Source organism: Emys orbicularis, chromosome 4, assembly GCF_028017835.1.
Source record: "Emys orbicularis isolate rEmyOrb1 chromosome 4, rEmyOrb1.hap1, whole genome shotgun sequence".
In the NCBI taxonomy this organism is placed as follows: Eukaryota; Metazoa; Chordata; order Testudines; family Emydidae; genus Emys; species Emys orbicularis.
Window position 1 is genome coordinate 113,932,469 of NC_088686.1, and position 25,589 is coordinate 113,958,057.

Consider the following 25,589-nt stretch of genomic DNA (forward strand, 5'->3'; position numbering starts at 1 on the left):
ACTAGAACTCAAATCATGGTTCTAAAATCCACTCAACACCTATTCTAATCATGTATCCCTACTAACCTTTTACCTATGAGCTAGACATACTTTTACATGCTTACCCTATCTAGATTTCCAGTATGGGCCACAGACTGCCACCATCTCTACTCTCTTCAGTATACTGCCAGCTGAACAGCCCACCTGCTATTTATGGGCTCTAATCTCATGTCAGGCATGATAACCTCTTTCAGATTATCCATCCTTCATTCCAAACACATCTTCCTTTATCTGTCATCCCATGTGGGGCATAGAGTTCAGGAACCTGATATCTCCTTATGTGGCTGGAAAACTAGCTCTAGTCAGTGTGTGTGGCCCTTCATTCTCCATATAGTTCAAAGATCTATTTTTAGCATGTTTACAATGGTACTATTCGGATCCTGGAATACCCCGTACATTGAAAGAAGGGAGACTTGACTTCTGCTTTAGGGACAGAGGCTCACTTAAGTATCTCCATTGTCTAAGAAATAAGAAATGTTCTCAGTTTCTTTTAGAGCTAGTCAAGAGTTTTTATTAAAATGTTAGTCAGACTTTCTGGCCACATCTACTTTATTAAATATGTACAAGAAGAATCTAACTTTAATGGATTGCACATGTGACTTCAGGTGCAAGTATCTCTAAACTCCCTTGAAATCTATAACTTGATGAATGCCATTCTCTGGAATTTTTTTTTTTTTTCATGTGCACAGCACTAGTGCACTATCAAGGAAGCAAACAAAACACAGCTTGGACTGCAGCTCCACTAAAATAACACCAAGGGTGGGGAAATCAGTGTTTTGGGAAGAGGACTAAATCAATAGGTGAAATTTACTAAGATATTACAAATTATCTTAATATTCTTTGTCACAGAGCCACATAAATGCAAGTCTTCAGAAATAAGCCAATTACCCACACAGCTCAAGTTAATTTGACTGATTTTTTTTTCTCTCCAAGAGTGGCATTCAAAAGCCTACATTGTTACTCCTGCAAGCTTGTTTTAATCACAAGAATGAGAATTTAAAAGTTGCTGTTTTGATATTTGAAGCTGGGTCCCAACCCACACTTCTCTCTGTAACTGGCTTTTTTTAACAAATGAAAAACTTAGAGCATATGTAGATAGATAGCATATGGGATAACTGTACGCATTGCAGGATACCAGATTACACTTTGTTAGTACGGCTGCTTTCTGCTAGTGGAATTTCACTGAGTCATTAGCATTGAAGGTCATTACATAAACATTTACAATTCCAAAATGTTAATGTGTTGAATTCCTTATTTTGAAAACTCTTTCCCTCGTAAAGCTGACTGTTCCTCAGTTGAGGATTTTTTCGGGCTGAGACTCTCTTCTTTCCCCAATATCAGCTTTTTAAAAATCTGCCATGTTTCTGTGCAGATTGAGAAAATATTAATTACAGTGACTTTCCAGGAAAGCGTGAGCATTGTGGCTTGTGTGTGTGGTTTTTTTTTTTTTTTTTTTTTTTTTAAAGCTATTTGTAGACAAGTTGTAGTTCTACAGCTGCTTGCATGGAGCCAAATTTAAATTTAAATTAATGGAGATATCCTATCTTCTAGAACTGGAAGGGACCTTGAAAGGTCATCGAGTCCAGCCCCCTGCCTTCACTAGCAGGACCAAGTACTGATTTTGCCCCAGATCCCTAAGTGGCCCCCTCAAGGATTGAACTCTCAACCCTGGGTTTAGCAGGCCAATGCTCAAACCACTGTTTGAGTAGCAGCCGTGTTAGTCTGTATCTGCAAAAAGAACAGGAGTACTTGTGGCACCTTAGAGACTAACAAATTTATTTGAGCATAAGCTTTCGTGGGCTACAGCCCAGTTCTTCGGATGCATAGAATGGAACATATATTGAGGAGATATATATGCGTGTATATATACACATACAGAGAGCATGAAAAGGTGGGAGTTGTCTTACCAACTCTGAGAGGCCAATTAAGTAAGAGAAAAAACTTTTGAAGTGATAATCAAGATAGCCCAGTACAGACAGTTTGATAAGAAGAGTGAGAATACTTACATGGGGAGATAGATTCAATGTGTGTAATGGCTCAGCCATTCCCAGTCTCTATTCAAGCCTAAGTTGATTGTATCTAGTTTGCATATCCATTCGAGTTCAGCAGTTTCTCGTTGGAGTCTGTTTTTGAAGCTTTTCTGTTGCAAAATTGCCACCCTCAGGTCTGTTATTGAGTGACCAGACAGGTTAAAGTGTTCTCCCACTGGTTTTTGAATGTTATGATTCCTGATGTCAGATTTGTGTCCATTTATTCTTTTGTGTAGAGACTGTCCGGTTTGGCCAATGTACATGGCAGAGGGGCATTGCTGGCACATGATGGCATATATCACATTGGTAGATGTGCAGGTGAATGAGCCCCTGATGGCATGGCTGATGTGATTAGGTCCTATGATGATGTCACTTGAATAGATATGTGGACAGAGTCGGCATCGGGCTTTGTTGCAAGGATAGGTTCCTGGGTCAGTGTGTTTGTTCAGTGGTGTGTGGTTGCATTACAAACATTAAAGACTTACAAAGTTAAGGCTTCCTCTTGTTGCGGTTATAGGTTTTTCATGTTGGCATTTCCCGAACATTGAACAGAAATGGCTTTCTAAAATTAACTTGAGTTGTGCAGTCTGCACTGAAATTGCCTTCAGCTAGCCCTGATCCATATTATTTATATGTTGTAATCTCCACTCCTCAGGGACATTTTCTGCTGGTTAACGAAAGTGTCTTTTATTCTGAAAGCAGAGCTTGTTAATTGATGGAGGGGAACATAGATAAGTGAATGTTGTTGTGGAACAGGGCTTAAAATTCTTAAAATCTTTGTATCACTGTGGCACTTCTACTTGGTCATTAGATCTGCTTGTACGCCCAATATTAAGGAGCAATTTGACTCTGTTCCCATTAGCAGTAACCTGTTGTCTCCCCAAGCCAAGATTGGTGGTACATCTTCCAGTGAAATAAACTTCACAACCCTAAATTGTGTGCCTGCTTTATTTCATTATCTCTTTTTTACTATGTTTTTAGCATCACCTGCTGCCTGTTGTATCCATCTTCTTTACAGCTCTTTATTTCACAGGTCAATAAACTATATTTCCTTTTTGTATATTCTCCTCTCTTGGTTGTGCCTCTGCCCTCCGTTGACAGCTTTCCATATCTGGAGGGGAAAAAAATCCTGTTAACATCTATTTCATCATCTGCCTTGGGTGTGGGTTGTGGTGTTGTTTTTTTTTAAACTATTGAAATCTGTCCCAACACCCCTATTAAGAATTTTGAACTGGCTGAAAATAGTACATCCAATATTGTGTTCAAAACCTTTATAAACCAACATATTTTAAACACTGGTAGGGTAGTAACTGGAGGCATAGCCATTAAGCACTTGGTGACTTAAGCCTCTGCATGCTTACAGCAGCACAACTGTTCTGATGCAGCTGCACCACTATAAGATTGCTTCTGTAGCCGCTTTATACCGATGAGAGAGCTCTCTCATCAATGTAATGAAATCACCTCCACAAGCGGCAGTAGCTACGTTGGTGGGAGACATAGCGCTGTGCACACTGCCATTTATGTCGGCGAAACTTATGTTGCTCAGGGGGCTGGTTTTTTTTCACACCCCGGAGCCACATAAGTTTTGCTGCCATAAGTGGTAGTGTAGACATGGCCTTAGAGAATGCATAATGGCTTAATTGTGCACTAGCACAGAAAAGTTGTTTTGCAAATGTATGCAGCACCCTTTTATTATAGGGATTATTAGCTCCCCCATATTTAAGTTGCCTAATGCTTTCATTATAAAAGGTCCTTGTGACCTTTTCTGAGAATATCTAGCACTTCCATTGTTTCCAGTGAATCTCTGCCATGTAGCGGTGAGAAAGATGGCCCAAAGCCTTTCCTTTCCAATGAAACTACAGTTTTAGCCAAATCTGAATACAAACTTCTGAAAACTACAATTTCTCTGCTTTTGTTAGAATGTTGAACAAATATTGCTGAGAATTACTGAACATACACATTCTAATTAGAAGCTGGGCTCATACCACCACCACCACCACCCCCTCCACCACCAAAACAGCAGTACACACTGGGTACTGTGGTGCAGAGCAAGTGTCTTGCTGGGATTCTCTGAAAATCCTTCTGGATTTGCACATAGCTCCAGTGGCCCATAACCCCTCTGAGAAGTGAACATGGGGAAGGAACTTCTCCACTTTCTGGGGAGAGCTGGGCCATGCTCCCTCAGGCCTAGTAAGTGGCCCGACAGAGTCCCTTCCCTTCTTTTCTCCTCTCCTGCTGCGCCTTCTTCTCCAGCTAACATAGATAGCTCTGTAACATAGGGTTGCCATTCGTCCGGATTCCCCCGGACATGTCCGGCTTTTTGAGTTTAAAAATAGCGTCCGGGGGGAATTTGTAAATGTCCGGATTTCCCTCCCCCCCCCCCCCCCCCCCCCCATGCAGAGTGCGCGCGGCTGACAGGGCAGCCTGCCAGATGGTGCCACTTACATGGGGCTCTGACAGCCAGAGAGACCCTCCTCCGCTTCCCCCTCCTCTCCCCTGCAGCTGAGAGCACTCCCTCCCTCCCTGCATTCGCAGATTGCCGGCTGGCCGTTCTCATCGGGCCTCCGGCAGTCTGGAGCTTCTCCCCCTGCTCCTTCTCCCCTGCTGCCCAGCACACGCTGTTCTGAGCGGCAAGGTAAGGGGGCCAAGGGGTCGGAGAAGGGGCAGGGAGGTTCTGGAGGGGGCAGTCAAGAGACAGGGAGCGGGGGGGGTCGGGAGTTCTGGGGGGGCTTTCGGGGGGGGGGGATAAGGTTTTGGGCAGTCAGGGTACAGGTAGGAGGTAGGGTCTCAGGAGGGGACAGTTAGGGGACAAGGAACAGGGAGGCTTAGGTAGGGGGTGGGGTTCTGGAGGGCAGTTAGGAGCAGGGGTCCCAGGATAGGTAGTCAGGGGACAAGGAGCGGGGGGGGGGGGTGTTTGGGAGTTCTGGGTGGGGGCTGTCAGGGGGCAGGGGTGGGGAGAGGGATCGGAGCAGTCAGGGGACATGGAGCAGAGGGGTTTAGATGGGTCGGGAGTTCTGGGGGTGGGCTGTCGGGGGGGGGGGAGTGGTTGGATGGGGCATGGGAGTCCCGGGGGTCTGTCTGGGGGTGGGGGTGTGGATAAGGGTTGGGGCAGTCAGGGGACAGGTAGGGGGTAGGGTCCTAGGGGGCCAGTTAGGATGGGGGGAGGGTCTCAGGAGGGGGCAGTCAGGGGACAAGGAGCGGGGGGAGGGTTGGGGGTTCTGAGGGGGGCGGGAAGTGGGAGGGAGTGGAAGGGGCGGGGCTAGGGCAGGACAGGGGCGGGGCTCCTCCCATCCTCTTTTTTGCTTGCTGAAATATGGTAACCCTATGTAACACCAGCTGTGTGGCAGTGCTGAGAGTTCAGGGTTCAGTCCTTGTTGATGCATAATGAGATTCTTATAGATCACGTAACTTGTTTTTAATCTTCATCCTTTTTTTTTTAAAAAAAAAAAGCAAACTACATAAGCTAAAGAACTCTTTTCTGTGTTACAAAGTCAAGCGCTTAAAAATTAAGAAATGCTACAATTTAGGTTGCCCATGATACCTTACTTCTGTTTCCTTGTGTGTAAGCGTTATGATGATTTTTAGCTATTTAGGAAGTTTTAAGACTAACAAATTCTAGCCACCAACATGAAAAATTTCAGCCTAAGGGCTAGGATTTCACTCTGAATTTCAGCCTGAGTAATTTGTCAAAAGTATAACGCATCAAAGCCAAGGCTATTACAAAATTTTGCGCAAACATGACTAAGTATTGCTGTGTGCTCTGCCTACGCTTTGTTAAATGTTGTGTGTGACTTGTGTGTTCATTGCAGAAAAGCCCCTCTCCAGTTAGCTTACCATGTGTACTTTTTCTTGCTTAATTTTCAACTTAGAATCATATTTTAATTAGAGAAAGAATTACCTTATCTTCACAGTATAATTTGATATTCTACATTGTGATAGTAAGAGATGAAATGTGATGTGTATGGCAGTTGGAAAACTTGCAGTTGAAGAGCCTGTTATACAGGAGTTCTTGAGGTCTTGGGGCATACTACTGTCCCAGACTGTGTTTACAAACGCTCTGGCTAGACAAGAGTTTTGGTTGATGTAAATTGAGTTAATTGCCAACTAGTTCCAGTTAACTAATCCTATTGGAAATATTGGCGCTGTAGGCAGAAAGTTAAGGTGAGGTGCTTACTGGTTGGATACTGTGTAAATTGCCTGAGGGCAGCCAGTCTAACAATGCAGAGCTTACTGATAGCAGAGCTGGGGGTGGGCAGGGAGTGGTACTAGGAAGCAATGCTGGCTGCCTTTATTTTTTCCCCTCACCACAGTTTAGTGTTCTCTGCCTAGCACACCTTTGACTGCCTGCTCTGGCATAGCTCAAATCCAATCATCTTCTCCATTGCTTTGCATCCTCAGACTTTATTGGCCCATATAGCTCCAGTACTCTGGCTTTCACTCCTACTCTTCCCCCAACCAATGGACCCACCATGAGTTCTTTTGTAATTATCTTGTAGGAAGGGATGAAGAATTCCTTGTGGCTATTTCTCAAGGGTGGCTGGCTGGCCCCAGACTTGCGCTCTGTGACTGTTCCCATCCCACTGCATGCCATGGCACAGAGAGCTTTAGGGAAAAAAGGGAACTTCTATACCCCAGCTGGTGGGGCCCAGGCAGCCCAAGTACATAGACCTGGGTTCTAGCACTGCCTTTATGTCGGTTTCAGGGAAGTCCTTCCCCCAGTGTGTTGGAGTTTCCCAATGGCTAAGGATCTACGCTAACTGTGGACTTGGATTTTTCAGTACAAGGAAACTTGGGCACTAGGATTGGGCCTTCCTTGACTGTTGTTTCAAACACTCTCTTGTACACAAATCAAAACAAAATACAGGCCCAGGAGAGAAAATAGAGAACACAATTAATGTTGGTGTGTAAAGAGTGAAATCTAGGGGTCTTTGTCTTGAAAGAAAATTCTAATGTAGCCCTTTTATTTAAACATCTAGAAATGTGCCTTTTTCCCCAGTGGTAAATTGTAAGCATGGCTGTGAAGATATGAGTACTAGTAGTTCTTCTTCGAGTGATTGCTCATGTGTATTCCACAGTAGGTGTGCATGCTCGCCACGTGCACCAGTGCCGGAAGTTTTTCCCTTAGCAGTACCCGTAGTGGGGGAGCCCCGCTGCGACCCCTGGAGTGGCGCCTGTATATCGTGCCATAAAGGGGGCTGCGCGCTCCCCCCACCCTTAGTTCCTTCTTGCCGCCAGTGAAGGTAGTTGGAACTTTGTGCTCGGCCTTGGCTGCAGCGATTCTAGCCTTAGTGGTACTTGTTCGTCAGTAGATAGTTTCTTGTTGGTAGCCTGGCTCGGGGCATGCCCCATGCCCCAGGCTTCAAGTTGTGCGACTCCTGTCGCATTCCATGCCCAGAAGCGATCCACACTCCGAGTGTCTTCGCCGTCTGGGCGAGGCTCACATAAGTGAGCGGTGTAAAATTTGCAAGTCTTTTAAGCCCCGGACTAAACGCGAACGCGAGATCCGACTCTGGGCCCTACTTATGGAATCAGCATTGGCACCAGCGTGCCGACCCGACCCGGTGCCGGGCACCGCGTCCTCAGTGCGGAGTGAAGCCCCATCCACCAGTCAGCACCGCTCCCCGGCCAAGAAGCAGGGCAAGTCCCAGCGACGCCGTGATAAGGACAGGGGTGAGGCCGGACCTAAGTTGGCCAGCTCACGATCCCCTTCGGGACCCAGACCTCTGACTCGTGCGGAGCGGAGTAGTCCGGCCCCGTCCGCGCGTGCCTTCTCGCTGATACGGGTTCCTTCCATGCCGGAGGCAGCCCAGGCGGCGCACGACGTCCTCGTCATGCTGGTACCGAGCGGGCTGCCAGAGTTGGGGCCCCGGTCCCGAGGGAAGCCACCGTTGGGCTCCCAGCCCTCACCGGCCACGTCGGTCGTCGAGACCTCCACTCGATCCGCCGGGCCCTCCCGTAGCCCCCAACAGACCTCCACTCCGTTGTCGGGGTCGCCGGGGAGCGAGTTGCCTGAGTAGTCCTCGATGCGAAGGGGCCGCAGGTGCCAGCACGGAAAGTGTCGACGCTCCGCGTCTAGGGATAGCAGGTCTCGGCACCACCGGTCATATCGCGACGATAGTCATGTTCGGAGTGCATCCCGGCACTGCGGCATCGCACTCGTCGTCGAGGTCGAAATCCCGGGGCAGGACCCGACGTGGATGGCACCGGTTGAGCCGCTCCTATGGCACTGTGCGATCCTCGGTCATCTCTGCCTCGGCTCCAAGCCGCCCTTCCCCGGGCCGCACCGTTCCCCAGGAACAGATAACCCTGGTGGGACCCCAGACTGCTCAGTGGCAAGGGGCGCCATGGCAAGGACAGTGGTGCCAGTGGGCACCGTGGCCCCAGGTGCCCGCACTGCAAAGGCCCCGCTCCGTGGCTGGGGCATCCCAAGCCCACTCTGCGTCCCCACCTCGGCACCGAGAGCAGTCCTCGGGTGCCGCGCCACCGGCACCGCACCCGGACGCGGAGTGTGACCTACCGGCACCGCCCAATGCACTAAGGGCCATCCAGGTCTCCCTGCCGGCACCGGATGAGTCCATAGTGGCACCGCCCCCTCCTTCTCAGGAGGATTTCAAGGCGCACCAGGAGCTCCTCCGGCATGTAGCCGCCAATCTACAGCTGCAGGCGGAGGAGATGGAGGAGCCATCAGACAATCTATTCAATGTTCTCTCCTCCTCGGCACTGAGCCATGTGGCATTGCCGCTTCACCAGGGGGTGGCCAACATCTCCACGGGCCTATGGCAAACCCCGGCCTCTCTTCCTCCTATCTCCAAGAAGGCGGAACATAAATACTTCGTGCCAACAAAGGGGCATGAGTATCTCTATACTCACCCCACCCCGAACTCATTGGTGGTGGAGTCAGTCAACCACCGTGAGCGGCACGGTCAGTTCGCACCAACCCCTAAGGATAAGGAGGCCAGGAGACTGGACACTTTTGGAAAAAAAGGTTTATTCCTCTGCCAGTTTCCAGCTCAGGGTGGCAAATCACCAAACCCTCCTGAGCAGGTTTGACTTTAACTTGTGGGGATCTTTGCCAAAATTTGAGCCCTCCCTTCAAGAGCAGGACAAAAAAGAGTTTAGGGCGCTGCTTGATGAGGGTGTGGCGGTAGCAAAAGCAGCTCTCCATGGCAGCTCGTTCGATGTCCACAGCGATCTCCATGAGACAGGCGTCTTGGCTTTCCCTCTCGGGGCTGTCAGTAGAGTCCCAGGCTCTGATGCAGGACCTGGCATTTGATGGCAAAGCGTTGTTTGCAGACCAGACAGACACCCGTCTGCACAGGATGAAGGACTCTTCACCACCCTGCAGACACTCGGTCTCTATGTCCCGCCAGCCAAGGACAAGCCCAGACTGCAGCCCTTGCTTCCCCCTGCACGGGGCAGATATGAGCCCCCACCCAAGAGGCCTAGGGACCAGAGGCGCAGATCTCAGCATCAATTCCGCTTGGCCCCACGAAGGGCAAGAGGCAGGGTAAGAGGCGTTTTTGACTGTTTGCAGGGGGACACCCGGCCTGTTGCCAGGGAAACCCCCCCCCCCCAGTTAATAAAGTTGGTTTTTGGCAACCGTTTATCCACCTTCAGGGTACATTGGTCCCGTATAACATCAGACCGGTGGGTCCTCAGTACCATCTCCGAGGGGTACAGGCTGCAATTCGTTTCAACCCCACCGCACCACCCTCCGCCCCAGGATGCCCCGGGGGACCCAGAGCACACCCTTCTGTTAAGTCAGGAGGTGACGTGCCTCCTCACCCTAGGCGCGGTGGAGAGGGTACCTCAGGAATTCTGGGGCAAGGGGTTTTACTCCCGGTATTTCCTGATCCCGAAGGCAAAAGGCGGGCTCAGGCCCATCCTCTACCTGCGGCATCTCAACCAGTTTCTGGTTCGCTGCAAATTCCATATGGTGTCCCTGGCCTCTATTGTCCCGTCCCTGGACCAGGGGAATTGGTCCACAGCCCTGGACCTCCAGGATGCGTACTTCCATATCCACATTTTCAAGGGCCACAGGCGCTTCCTAGGCTTCCTGGTAGGGACAGACCACTACCAGTTTACAGTCCTCCCCTTTGGTCTTTCTACGGTCCCTGGGTTTTCACCAAATGTATGACGGTGGTTGCAGCCCACCTCAGGAGGAACGGGCTGCAGATCTTCCCCTACCTGGACGACTGGCTGCTCAAGGGCAAGTCTTGGTCCCCAGGCGCAGGTGGAATTCCTGCTAGACACCTGCACGAGTTTAGGCCTAGTGGTAAACGAGGAGAAATCCACGTTAGCTCGAGTCCAGCGCATACACTTCATAGGGGCGCTGTTAGACTCGCTGGGGGCCTCCCTCCCCCAGTACAGGTTCGAGATGCTCAAAGGCCTCATCGCCTCGGTCACGTCCTTCCCTGTGACGACGGCACGGATGTGCCTGCAAATCCTAGGCCATATGGCAGCATGCACCTTCGTGGTGCGAAATGCCAGGCTCAGGATGAGGCCCCTCCAACTCTGGCTGGCCTCCCAGTATTCCCAGGCCAGGGATGGCCTGGACAAGGTCGTCACACTGCCACCCTATATAGTTGCCGACCTACAATGGTGGTCCCTCCCGGGGGGGTACATGCTCCAGGGTATCCCCTTCCGGGAGCCCCCTCCCTCCCTAGATCTGGTATCGACGCTTCAGACCTGGGATGGGGAGCCCATGTGGGGAACTTCAGGGCAGATGGTCGCCCTCGGAATTGTCCCTGCACATAAATATCAGGGAACTCAGGGCAGTAAGCCTGGCGTGCGTGGCCTTCCGCCAGCACTTAGAAGGGAAGGTGGTCAGAGTCCTTACGGACAATATGACCGCAATGTATTATATCAACAGGCAAGAGGGCACACGTTCAGCAGCCTTGTGCCAGGAAGCCCAACTCCTGTGGGAGTTCTGTATAGCCCATGACATCCTCCTGAGGGCCTTTCACCTGCCCGGCAAGCGCAATATGCTCACAGATCACCTGAGCAGGTTTTTCTCCCAACAACACGAGTGGTCTCTACACAGGGAGGTGGCCAGGCGGCTCTTCCTACACTGGGGCACTCCCCAGGTAGATCTATTCGCCCCCGCCCAGAATCGCCTGTGCCCACGATTCTGCTCCAGAGCAGGGGAGGGCGAAGGGGTGATATCGGACGCGTTCCTGATTCCATGGTTGGGCTACCTGTTCTACGCCTTCCCATCCTTTTTCCCTGGTCCTACAGAAGGTGAAGGCGGAAGGGGCACGAATTATCCTCATAGCCCCGGATTGGGCCTGTCAGCATTGTTACAGGACCCTCCTGCAGCTTTCAGTGCCCACCCCCCCACCCCCCCGCACAGGCTGCCGCTTCGGCCGGACCTCCTCTCCCAGGAGGGAGGACGTCTCCTCCATCCCAACCTGGCCACGCTCCACTTGACAGCGTGGCTGCTCCATGGTTGAATGAGGAGGCGGGGAGGTGTTTGGAGGGTGTTAGACAGGTCCTCCTAGAAAGCAGGAAACCGTCCACACGTCGATCCTACTTGGCAAAATGGTATCAGTTCTCCAGGTGGGCGAGGGAGAAGGGTGCTTCCCCCTCCTCCGCACCCCTTCAACTCATCCTTAATTACCTCCTGTCCCTTAGGACCCAAGGGCTGGTGCCCTCCTCGGTCAGGGTGCACCTGGCGGCCATCTCGGCCTTCCACCCCCCGGTGCAGGGCCACTCGATGTTTTCACACCACATGACGTCCCGGTTCCTAAGAGGGCTGGATCGGGCCTTCCCGTATGCTAGACTCCCGGTCTCGCTGTGGGACCTGAACCTAGTGCTCTCCCGCCTCACAGGGCCCCCCTTCGAGCCCTTGGCCACGTGTTCTTGGTCCCACTTATTGTGGAAAGTTGCGTTCCTGGTGGCCATCACCTCAGCTCGCCGGGTCTCGGAGCTCAGGGCCCTGACCTCGGAGCCCCCATACACGGTCTTCCATAGGGATATGGTCCAGCTCCGCCCGCACCCGGCTTTTCTGCCGAAGGTGGTCTGATCTACGTGAAAAGCCGAGAACATTTTCCTCCCGGTCCTCTGTCCTGAGCCCCATTCCTCCAATGAGGAATGGCGCCTGCCCATATTAGATGTGCGTAGAGCGCTGGCTTTTTACCTAGACAGAACCAGGCCATTTAGGAAATCCCCTCAGCTGTTTATTGCATCAGCCGAGCGCATGAGGGGGCAACCGGTTTCCACCCAGCGGATTTCCCGCTGGATCACCTCGTGCATACGCATATGTTACGACCTGGCAGGGGTTCCCCCGCCTCCTATAGTGAAGGCTCATTCGACAAGAGCTCAGGCCTCCTCGGCTGCCTACGTGGCTCATGTTCCTATTCAGGACATATGCAGGGGTGCTACATGGTCCTCTGTCCACACCTTTTCATCGCACTATGCAATCGTCTCCCAAACGCGGGATGACGCTGGGTTTGGTAGGGCGGTACTCCGCCCAGGTAACCCTTAAAACTCCTACCCACCTCCATCAGGTATAGCTTGGAGTCCTCTACTGTGGAATACACATGAGCAATCACTCAAAGAAGAAAGGACAGTTAACTGTTCCATAACTCCTTCCCCTCTGTCGGAGTTGTCTGGCAAGAAGGAACTGAGGGTGGGGGGAGCGCGCAGCCCCCTTTATGGTGCGATATACAGGCGCCACTCCAGGGGTCGCAGCGGTGCTCCCCCACTACGGTACTGCTAAGGGGAAAACTTCCGGCACCGGTGCACATGGTGAGCAAGCACACCTACTGTGGAATACACCTGAGCAACACATCTCGAAGAACGCCAGTTACGGAACAGGTAACTGTCCTTTTCAATGAGGCTCTCTTTACATGACTGTTTCTTAAGGAAGCTTACTGGGTTAATAAATCACTTTAATCTGAAGCTCTCAAAGCACTCTTTAAACCCTGAAGCTATGAAAAACTAGTCTCAGATGCCAGCTATATGCTGATTCTACAGGCAAACTATGTCTGTCTTCTCAGTGTAGTAAGTCAGTGGTAGAGTTGGGGAAAGAAAAGAGGAGCTCTAAATCCCAGTTACCTGCGCTAATAACTCACTAAACTGTTCCTCTACTAAAGCTCAGCCACTCTAACCTAAGATGCTTCATTTTTATCCTTAAAATGTTTGTTGTTTAACTTGTGCTATTGAAAGATCCTGTAATTGTAATAGTCTGTTCTGATTTCTTATCAGAACTGAAAGTCCTGTCACTGTTCCCTTCCCCAAATTGCGTGCAGAGATGCATCATTAATGCACTTTCTACCAAATGATTAAGAAAGGGCTATGGACAGGATGCGGGACAGGTGCTTAATGATTATACCAAGAACTACAACAACCAGTTGCTTGTATTAGCATAACGTGAATACTTAATTCGTCTAAGCAAAAATGTTCATGCCAAAGGCTGGTCTTAGCAGATGACTGACTGACACATTTTCTGTTAACACTTTTTGAAGCAATATTTCTTTACCCAGTTTATATAGAACTTAAATATAAATACTTTAAATTAAACATTCTTGGAGGTGGTGAACAGATTTTACAGTAAACTGATATTTAAATCCTGATTGTGCTTCCTGATTTGTAGGTATCATAGTAAGCTTGTCTGCTAGTATGCTGGCAACTAAGTACTCGAGGATTTATAACTGCCATTGTAAAATAATTCCTGGAGACTTTTGCTTGTTCACTTAAACTATTCAGTTAGGCTCCTTTCTATAATTCCTGCCACACTTGCTGGCAGAAGTACATAAATTACTCTGAAGTGTATAGATGTGAACATAGAAGCTACCAAAACTAGATAGCACATTACAAGCTGTAATATGAGTGTTTATGCCCAGAATACTTAATCTGCTGATCCATTGGAATGCCAGAACTAGTGTACTAACTACACAAAAGCAAGTCATATAGAACTTAAAGCTAAATCATTGAATTGCACAAACTGGTAAGCAAACTTTTTGCAACAGAATGTATTTTCTTTCTCCTGAAGGTAAACCATTACCCTCTTAACATAAAATTGAAATCTTTACATTCCAGTTGGTTACTGGCTCCAAAAAAACCCCACTTTACTAATGCCCACACAAGCTAATTGGACTGGTCAGGTGTTATCAGTTACTTTAATTTGTGTAAAGACAGTCCATTTACATAGAATTGAGTGTTCTTACTCTTCTTTCTGATAGTGTTCAATAGACTATCCTTTAAAAACTGCTGTAAAATTGCAGACAGCTCAAGATGTTTTCCTAATTTTCCCCTTTCTGTTGTGACTTCATTTATAAACTATTATTTGTACATTAGCCTTGTTTAGGTTTCTGGTTGGAATAAATTCAGAGGAGACTTCATAATGTTGCTTTTCATGTATGCTTTTCCTATATTGATTAGATTCTGAGAGAAGCATGACCCACAACTACAGTTCCTATTGGTGTGTGCAAGCTCTAGAATCTGGTGCTAAAATCTCTGAAGTGGTGGGGAAAAACAAGAAGAAATTTGAAAGTATGATTTGCCCTTCTTTACAACAGTGGAATTTGCCTCATCAGTGGATAGTAATTCCACCAGATGACAAGAATACCAAGTTTTCTAGGGAAAGAAGTCATTTTTGTCCTGTTCGTTGTGGTTGAAACTGCTGACCAGAATTCTTTGAATCCTTCCTGTTTCTGCTGAATTTCAAACATAAGTTGTTACAGAAACTTACGTATATATTTTTCATTGAGGAGAACCTGATCAGAAGAAAAACATTTCCTGTTCCTTTCTGTTTCCTGTGAGCAACAAAATATGAACTTGCTATTGGGGGTTAGAGGAAAATATATAGTACTTTGTCACTAAAACACTGGGGTTTTTTGTTTAGTGAAATTCAGCATGGACAAGGGGTATTTATGCAATTTCAGACTACAATAAACTGTGCAAAAAATCAGAATAAGTGCTAGGATGGAGACTTCAGTTGTGCAAATTGAGGTTTCTTCAGCATACATAAGTGTGCCCAGGCATGTGTTTAAAGTGGAGCTGTTGAGTTCTCACAACATACAGTACTTAAAATAAAGCTGTGTTTAAACTATAGTAAGGTTATTTAAACAAACAATACACAGTTCAATTTAGTCTTTGGAATTGGAATCCATCTTAGATTTTATATTGTAATACAAAATGAAACAAACTAGGGCTGTCGATTAATCACAGTTAACTCATGTGATTAACTCAAAAAGTAACTGTGATTTAAAAAATTAATTGCGATTAATCGCAGTTTTAATCAACTGTTAACCAATAGAATACCAAATGAAATTTATTAAATATTTTTGGATGTTTTTCTACTTTTTCAAATGTATTGATTTCAATTACAACACAGAATACAAAGTTTACACTGCTCACTTTATATTATTATTTTGGATTACAAATTTGCACTGTAAAAATTATAAAAGAAATAGTATTTTTCAATTCACTTCATACAAGTAGTGTAGTTCAATCTCTTTATCGTGAAAATGCAATTTACAAATGTAGATTTTTGTTTGTTACATAACTGTTTTGTTTTTAAGTGCAATGTAAAACTTTAGAGCCTACAAGTCTACTCAGTCCTACTTCTTGTTCAGCCAAATAGCTAAGACAAAGAAGTTTGTTTACATTTACAGGAGATAATGCTGCCTGCTTATTATTTACAATATCACCTGAAAGTGAGAACAGATGTTCGCATGGCTCTTTTGTAGCCGGCATTACAAGGTATTTACGTGCCAGATATGCTAAACATTCGTATGCCCCTTCATGTTTTGGCTATCATTCCAGAGGACAGGCTTTCATGCTGATGACGCTCATTTAAAAAAAAAAAAAAAAAGCGTTAATTAAATTTGTGACTGAACTCTTTGTTGGAGAATTGTATGTCTCCTGTTCTATTTTACCCAAATTCTGCCATATATTTCATATTATAGCAGTCTCGGATGATGACCTAGCATATATTGTTTGTTTTAAGAACACTTTCACTGCAGATTTGACAAAACTCAAAGAAGCTACCAATGTGAGATTTCTAAAGATAGCTACGGCACTCAACCCACGGTTTAAGAATTAGAAGTGCCTTCCAAAATCCAAGAGGGACTAGGTGTGGAGCATGCTTTCAGAAGTCTTAAAAGAGCAACATTCCAACGCTCCTACAGAACCCAAACCACCAAAAAAGAAAATCAACCTTCTGCTGGTGACAGCTGACTCCGATGATGAAAATGAACATGCATCAGACCACACTGTTTTGGATCATTATCGAGTAGAACCTGTCATCAGGATGGATGCATGCCCTCTGGAATGGTGGTTGAAGCATGAAGGGACATATGAATCTTTAGGGCATTTGGCACGTAAATACCTTGCGACGCCAGCTACAACTGAGCCATGGGAATGCCTGTTCTTACTTTCAGGTGACATTGTAAATAAGAAGTAGGTAGCATTATCCTCTGCTAATGTAAACAAACTTGTTCTTCTGAGCGATTGGCTGAACAAGAAGTAGGACTGAGTGTATTTGTAGGCTCTGAAGTTTTTACATTGTTTTGTTTTTGAGTGCAGATTTTTTTTTTTTTTTACATACAAATCCGCACTTATGGAAAAAGTTCCGTAAGCTAGAAATAGTGTTTTAGTATTTTGCGTAATGGTTGGGTATACGTTTCCGACTTACGCAAGCATTCCGTTCCGGAACGCCAAATTTTGTGTAAGTCGGGGAGCGTCTGTAATTCTACATTTATAAATTCAACTTTCATGATAAAAACATTGCACTACAGTACTTGCAATGGGGGGAATTGAAAAATACTATTTATTTTGTTCTTTACAGTGCAAATATTTGTAAGAAAAAATAAATTGAGCACTGTACACTTTGTATTCTGTGTTTTAATTGAAATGATATTTGAAAATGTAGAAAATTCCAAAAATATTTAAATAAGTCATATTCTATTGTTTAATAATGTGATTAATCACGATTTTCAAAAAATTGCTTGACAGCCCTAAAACAAATTATTCTTCTTCCTCCGATATGCATCTCTGCTGCCACATGTACAAGATGAATAGGTAGCAGGGTGGATTAGATTTTAAATCCTAATTTAAATCACTAGTCAGGAAGACTCGATTTAATCATGGTTTTCCACATAAAAGTGCATTCTTGTTGGTTGTTATAACCTTAATACATATTCTTCACAACTCAGAAATTGATGTATGTTTAATTTTTTAGAAGGTACAAACACTTCAATGATTTATTTTGATAATTTAACAGATTAGTTTTACAGCTATATCAGAAAACGAATGAATGGTTATTTCATTTACCAAAGGTAATTGAAGCAGATATTTATGAAGTCATTGGGAGGTAAACTTATCTCCAATTCAACAGGTTAATCATTAATATTTGGAGGATTTTCTTGCCATGTTGTATTAGGAGGAGAACATCTCCAGACAGACATTTTAATGTTTTTAGAAGGTCTCTTTCTATAATATATAACTAAACTATTGTTGTATGTAAAGTAAATAAGGTTTTTAAAATGTTTAAGAAGCTTCATTTAAAATTAAATTAAAATACAGAGCCCCCCCCGGACCGGTGGCCAGGACCCGGGCAGTGTGAGTGCCATTGAAAATCAGCTCGCGTGCCGCAGGTTGCCTACCCTTGCTCTACAGTATCCATCTTACATTTTTTAAATCCAAGCTGCCATCTCTCCCAGTTCTCGCTCCTCTTCCATCTTTTCCCACCCATTTTGTCTCTCCCACTTGCTCTTTACTATTGCCTTCTCTTGTCTTCCTCCCTCCCTCCCTCCCTCCACTTTTTGCCTCCTTTGTTTGCTTGCCCTGCCCTGAAGGTGCTGCTGTTCCTTTTTCACTCAGTTGTATGAATCTAGTGGATTTTCACTCCACTGCTGTTGCTGATAGTGCTGTCTTTCCGCAGGATCAGCAGAGTTGTAAGCATGATTCATTGCTGAGGGAAGGAGAGATTTATTTGCTCTTTTCAGTCGCTTCTTTATGTATTGCCCCATCAGCAAAAGAAGTTCCTGTCTGGCTGTACTGCTGTTGCTTTAGTGCTTCCCCAGCAAGAACAGCATAGTAACATTGACTATTTTGTCAGTTGACCTGTGTTGCTGCTTCTGTATTACTCCTGTGGGAATACTGCGCCAAAAAATTGAAAACTCTGTGCACAATAATTTAAAATTCTGCAAAATTCTGCATATTTTATTTGTCAAAATAACACTATATAATCATGCCAGTTTCAATTATTTTTGGTAATTTATTTCAAAATTCCTGTCAGCAAGTATGTCTGTAACAATACAGAAAACAACAAATTCCCCCAGAGTTAAAGAAGCCACTATGATGCTTTTGTTGGGCGCCTCAGTATGGGTGTGCCACACGTGCCAGCTGGGCACATGTTGGGGGGAGAAAACTGCCCTTTTGGTCTCAGACACCCGCACCTCCTACCGCTCAGAGCCCAGCTGTGGGGCACCCCCAACCCCCCCAGAGATCCAGAGGGAGAAACAGCCTGATTCTGGGTCCCAGGCTTATACAGAGTTTTCTGCACGCCGCCACCTTCCTTTAGGATCTGCTGGGAACTGCAGCTGCTCAGAACCCTCCAGCTCCCCCTTCACTCCTCACCTCCTCCCCTACAGAGTCTGGAGAGCTGGGCTCTGCTGGATCCAGCGGCCCCTAGTGGCAGCCAGCAGCTCTGCAGCATCAGTTCTATGGGGGGAAATGAAATTTGGCATAGAATATTAATTCTGCATTGCGCAGTGGTGCAGAATCCCCCCAGGAGTACTATATGCAGAAGAACAGGCATGATTCATGGCTAATTTAAATCCTTGATTTAATTGTTCTGGCACTCATGGTCTCAAGAAGTCAAGGCAATCTTGTTTGCCTTAAGTTTCAGATTATGTAAAGGGATTTTCTTCATGCTGGCCATCGTGGTGTGTGTTTTTTGTTTTGTTTTTGTTTGTTTTTTTCTGTCAGTTTGTCATATCTACACTTGTCTGATATAGGTTAGAAAACAGTTTCTTCCCATTTTTTTCCACAAGTCTAGTGATATTTGGTTTTTTCTTCAAGCCCTAGCTCCAGGAATCAAGTAGTAACATGAAAATCTTTACTATAATTTAAAAATTTGTTAGCTTTCATGCTTGTAGAGAAACTTGAAAATGTGGACCCTCAAAGCTGAAAAAGCAAATATCTCCCCCTCCCAATCCCCCTCCTCTCCCTAAATCTTTTGGCTCTTCGGAGCCTCATCCAGGTTTTTTTGGCAATACTGCAACCAGTAGGCATAATCTGCAAAATGCCAGGCACTCTATCTATGACACTTTGTACAGTCACTGAGCTTGCTATGTCAACTGCAACTAATTGAATTTATGTAATAGCAGCGCTTAAAAATTTTGGACATCTTCATAGATGTGAATGCTGAAGTTCCTCAATATTTAACCACCAAATTAAATGGCCTGATTATCAATACATGTCAGTGAGTTGTGGGTATTTTGCACCTCTGAAAATCAGGGTCACTTCTTTAACTACATAAACATGGATTTGTTTGAAAACTGGCCTGTTGATTCAGGTGCTGTAAGTTTAGCTGGTCACTTCTCAGCCTGTTAAATACATGCAGTGAGTTGGATTTTGCTGCTGTATTTTTGATTATCCCAAAATCATATTTGCTCTTATGTAACCTTTCATATAAGGTTTTATTCCATACAATCCTGTGCTGACTAATGCTGCCCATTTGACAGTAAGAACGGTAATTGATTTGACAGATATCTGTTTCACTCTGAGTGAGGCAAAAATAGCTGAAAAGTTTTTATAAGCTTCTGGGAAGAAGCTTTCCCTGAAATTTTGTTACACGGACAGAACTCTAGGAAACTGTCTGATCATTAGACATTTCCTTGTAGGCTTGAATGGGGAAAGGAAGAGGCTGTTGACCAAAAGGCACAATGTTCATGTTTCTCTACAAGAAAATAATTCCTATACTGTAACAGATCATCTGCCGGAAAGATTGCACTTACAGCCAGATGGCTTTGGCTGTACTGTTCAGTACATAAGAATGACCATACTGTGTTACACCAACGGTCCATCTAGCCCAGTATCCTGTCTTCCGACAGCGGCTGGTGCCAGATGACTCAGAGGGAATGAACAGAACAGGGCAATTTATTGAGTGATCCATCCCCTGTCATCCAGTCCCATTTTTTTTTTTTTTTTTTTTTTTTTTGGAGGTTTAGGGGGACACAGAGCATGGGGTTGTGTCCCTGACATCTTAACCACTGATGGACCTATTAGCCATCTTCTATGAACTTATCTAATTCTTTTTTTAACCCAGTTATACTTTTGGCCTTCACAACTTCCCCTGGCAATGAGTTGCACGTGTTGACTGTGCGTTGTGTGAAGAAGTAATTCCTTACGTTTTGTTTTAAACTGCTGCCTATTAAGTTCATTTGGTGACCCCTAGTTCTTGTGTTATGTGAAGGAGTAAATAAAACTTCTTTATTCATTTCTCCACAACATGATTTTATAGACCTCTATCATATCCCCCTTCCCGTTTAGTCATCCGTTCGCTACAATAGGATTTTAACAAAGAAAATAAGGTTGGAAAATAATGATGATGAGCTTTCAGAAGTACATATTTTAGAGGTCTGTACTACAACCATAAAAGGTAAACTGTTTTAGAGCAATCCCCCCCCCCTTTTTTTTTTAAACAAAACACCTTAACCTTGTAATCTAAACGATTTTGAAATTTGACTTGTAAAGCTGACTGGATAGCAAGTATTCAAGAGGAACTTAATCTTACCTTATTGCCTGTACACATGATGGTCAATGTAATGTTTCAGACTTTATAAAAAGGCATAATCAAAATAATTTTTTTGTCAGACTCTTCCTCCACTTCCTGATGTGTGCATTAACTGTTGTAGAATACTTAAATGCCTTAATCCAGAGTATTAGGGCTTTGCCATTTCCACAGATTGTGGGACAAAACTGACATTTGTATATTCTAGGGCTGTCAAACGATTAAAAAGACTATTCGCGTGATTCAAAAGATAATAGAATACCATTTATGCAAATATTTTTGGATGTTTTCTACATTTTCAAATATATTGATTTCAATTACAACACAATACCAAGTATACAGTGCTCACTTTTTATTTATTTTTGATTACAAGTATTTGCACTGTAAAAACAACAACAAAAGAAATGTGAATTTTCAATTCACCTAATACAGGTACTGTAGTGCAATCTCTTTATCATGAAAGTTGAACTTATAAAGGTAGAATTATGTACAAAAAACTGGATTTAAAAAATAAAACAATGTAAAATTTTAGAGCCTGCAAGTCCACTCAGTCCTACTTCTTGTTCAGCCAATCACTCAGACAAACAAGTTTGTTCACATTTGTAGGAGATAATGCTGCCCGCTTCTTGTTTACAATGTCACCTGAAAGTGAGATCAAGCGTTCTCGTGGCCCTGTCGTACCCAGCATTGCAAGATATTTACATGCCAGATTTGCTAAAGATCATATGTCCCTTGATGCTTCAACCACCATTCCAGAGGACATTCTTCCATACTGATGACGGATTCTGCTCAATAACAATCCAAAGCAGTGCAGACTGACGCATGTTCATTTTCATTATCTGAGTCAGATACCACCAGCAGAAGGTTGATTTTCTTTTTTGGTGATTTGGGTTCTGTAGTTTCTGAATTGGAGTGTTGCTCTTTTAAGACTTCTGAAAGCATGCTCCACACCTCATCCCTCTCAGATTTTGGAAGGCACTTCAGATTCTTAAACCTTGGGTTGAGTGCTGTAGCTATTTTTAGAAATCGTACATTGGTACCTTCTTTGTGTTTTGTCAAATCTGCAGTGAAAGAGTTCTTAAAACGAACAACATGTGCTGGATCATCATCTGAGACTACTATAACATGAAATATATGGCAGAATGTAGGTAAAACAGAGCAGGGGACATAAAATTCTCCCCCAAGGAGTTCAGTCACAAATTTAATTAACAAATTATTTTTTTAATGAGCGTCATCAGCATGGAAGGATGTCCTCTGGAATGGTGGCCGAAGCAGGAAGGTGCATACGAATGTTTAGCATATCTCGCGCGTAAATACCTTGCAATGCCGGCTACAAAAGTGCCATGTAAATGCCTGTTCTCACTTTTTGGTGACATTGTAAATAAGAAGAGGGCAGCATTATCTCATGTTTGTTTACATTTACTTGTTTGTCTTCACGATTGGCTCAACAAGAAGTAGGACTCAGTGGACTTTGTTTTGTTTTTGAGTGCAATTATTTAACAAAAAAAATCTACATTTGTAAGTTGCACTTTCACGACAAAGAGATTGCACTACAGTACTTGTATGAGATGAATTGAAATACACTATTTCTTTTGTCAGTCATTTTTACAGTGCAAATATTTGTAATAAAAATAATGTACACTTTGATTTCAATTACAACACGGAATACAGTATATATGAAAATGTAGAAAAACATCAAAATATTTATTTAATAAATTTCAATTGGTATTCTATTGTTTAACGGTATGATTTCACGATTAATTTTTTTGAGTTAATCGTGTGAGTTAACTGCAATTAATCGACAGCCCTAGTATATTTGGTTACCGGTGTTCTGGTGCCAATGTTTTGTAGAGACATCTGATCAGTGTTTGCTTGCTTTGCAGCTTAGTTCAAAAGTATTGTATGCCACTTTGGGTTGTTTTAAATCTGACTGTAAAAAATCTATTAATACATTCAGAGTGTCTATCAGTATATCTAGTCAAGCTACCCAATAACTTTTGTATTGTGTAATAAGCACTTACATAGATTCTCCCATCTAATGGATCAAAAGAACCTTAAACATAAATAATGAAACCTGACAGGGTAAAACTAGAACTCTTGAAACAACATTTAGCACATGCTGTAGTACTTGAATGGTACTGTGTGGTACTAGAATGCTAGTGTGTGGCCATACAGAGATATTCAAATGTTGGCCTGTGCTGCATTTCAGAGAGTCTTGGTTTTCAAATATGTTTTTTCTTAATTGTTTACTAGGTGACAAGGCTCTGGATGGTTACAGTAAGAAAAAGTATGTCTGCAAGCTACTTTTCATCTTCCTCCTGGGGCATGATATTGACTTTGGCCACATGGAGGCTGTAAACCTACTGAGTTCTAACAGATACACAGAGAAACAAATTGTGAGTAATTTATCAACCCTGAAGAAGGAAATATCTATGAAATGTCATACTGCCTAGTTGCCTATCCTGTCCTGCCTCACTATATAACTAGCGGCTTAAATAATTTTTTTTTTTCTTGCCTTCTTTCTGCATGGTCTTAGCTTGGTTCTAGCTGGGATTGCAGAGTAACTTTTAGCTGTACATGAGAGTCCTCTACTTGTTTGAATAAGTAACTTTGATGGATTTTCTTGCCTTTTTAACCTCTAAAATAAATGTTGCACTAACTGCAACAGAAGACTAGTCATGTTACATATTTAATGGACCTTATCAAGAAACACACATTCCATTAGACAAGGTACTTTCTTTAAGTAGAACATTAGACATTTTAGACTCAAAGGAAAACTAGCGTTTACTAGGTGCGTGTGAAGGGAATGGTGTGTGACTAGTACTGAGCAGAGCTTGGGTCTTTGAGGAGCAAAATATATGATTTGGGTGGAACGTACATGTGATTTCCCCCCTCCCCTCCCCCCCGAAGACATTGCTATCGTACTCTGCAACTCTGGACCTCTTTATTCTATTATTGGACTGAAATTCCAGGGACTTATTTACACAGAACGCTTGGGAGAGCTGTAAGGACAAGTATTGCTGGAGGGGAACTGCATGAGTGCATAGAATACCTTACAATATTAGCAAATGACATAAAATTAGTTTTAGCTGACTTGATCAGAAATATTACTTTTTCTTGTCCCTTTTCTGAACCACAGGGATATCTTTTCATTTCCGTGCTAGTGAACTCCAACAGTGAGCTGATCCGCTTGATAAACAATGCAATCAAGAATGACCTGGCCAGCCGCAACCCCACCTTCATGGGACTAGCTTTGCATTGTATAGCCAATGTGGGTAGTCGGGAAATGGCAGAAGCATTTGCTGGAGAAATTCCAAAAATACTTGTAGCTGGGTATGTATTGTATTGTATTTGAAACAACTGCACAACAATAGGTAGTACTAGTGGTTCTCAGCATGAAGTTAGGGGTCGAAAGTCATATTTACGCACCTAAGTGACTTGATGTTCTAGAGGTGCCAATTGCCGTCATTAGGAACTGAAGGTAAGTGCTCAACACACCTGAAAATCGGGTTGCTTGCTTAAGTGACTAAACATAGATATCGAAACTTAACTTTTTGCACACAAGTTAAAATATTTTGGCCTAATTACCTCTTGGCTAATAACCCAAATTGCATTTTTGCAGAGTCCAGTTCATTACCCACGTGTCTATGAATTTTTTTTAAAATATCTACTTTTTGTCCCAGAAGTGTGATCCAAAATATTTTGCCTGGGAAAACAAAAGTGTTTCCTTTTTCCTGTTCAGATAAATTCTAATAAAATGGGCAGTGAATGAATCTGAAAACACCATACTTCAACTACAGATTTCCTTATTAGAAATGTACTCCATTGGAAGCTCATTATTGCTGTCTATGATTTCATTAGGAAGGTGAATTTTTTTTTTTTCCACCCTATATTCGAGCTTTCTCCAAAATCCACATTTCCTTTCTAGGTGTACATAGGAATAGGCAAGGTTTTATATCCACAGGAAATCATTTGAGTGACTGTTTTCTTTTAAATTGCCACTAATCTTTTTTCCCTGTTTTGCCCAGCAAGTCCGTGGCCCAAACAAAAGTTTTGCAACTATTATCTGACTGGAATTCACTCCAGTAACTGTGTAATAAGAAATTATGATCATAGGACTAGGCCTATGTCCATGAGAATTCTCAGGACTTAAAAGAAATGAAAACCTCCAGGTAGTAATTCAGTTCAATTCTGCTTTCTTTATTAGTATTAAGTACTCTTAGTTTGTGTGGATCCTTCTCATACACTTTTTGAAATACTAACTAGATTTTTGGTTGCCTCATTCACCTCTCATCATTGTAATAGAAAAATAATTGAATGTATCGCATACTAAAAAGATAATTGGGTTGTAAAGTCAGGCCCTCCAGATAGTGCCAGATGTACTTGCTTGTGCAAGATTAATTCTGGCTTTGTTCATCCTGTGCACTGAATATGCCTTGGATCCTGTGGAAAAAATTGCATATGATCATATAATTAGAAATTGCATCACAATGCACATGCAACCTTAATTGTGCACATGCAATTGTAAATCTAACATTTTCTAATTTAAGAGCTTGACTTTGCCACTTAAAAACCATTCTTCCAAAGATTCTTTGTATGCAACTTCCTCAGTGGTTTTTTTTTTTTTTAATTTTATTTTAATTTCTACCTATTTTCATTGTGTGCAACTAACAATACCCTATCATGTATCTTCATCAGGGGATCCACCATCCTCTCATAGGTGGTCCTAGAGCTTCTGCCTCATGTGTTGGCACCCAAAGGAGGATGGGACACTA

The 25,589-nt window shown here is 44.1% G+C and overlaps 1 protein-coding gene across 2 annotated transcripts in view; it reads left to right on the plus strand.

The window, feature by feature from the left end:
- Nucleotides 1–25,589, plus strand: part of AP2A2 (adaptor related protein complex 2 subunit alpha 2) — an 88,881-nt gene that overhangs the window by 26,494 nt on the left and 36,798 nt on the right. For both annotated transcript variants that reach the window (XM_065402477.1, XM_065402478.1), the window contains exons 3-4: nucleotides 23,068–23,210; nucleotides 23,954–24,147. In XM_065402477.1, coding sequence (XP_065258549.1) covers nucleotides 23,068–23,210; nucleotides 23,954–24,147 — 337 coding nt within the window. The remainder of the gene's footprint in view (nucleotides 1–23,067; nucleotides 23,211–23,953; nucleotides 24,148–25,589) is intronic.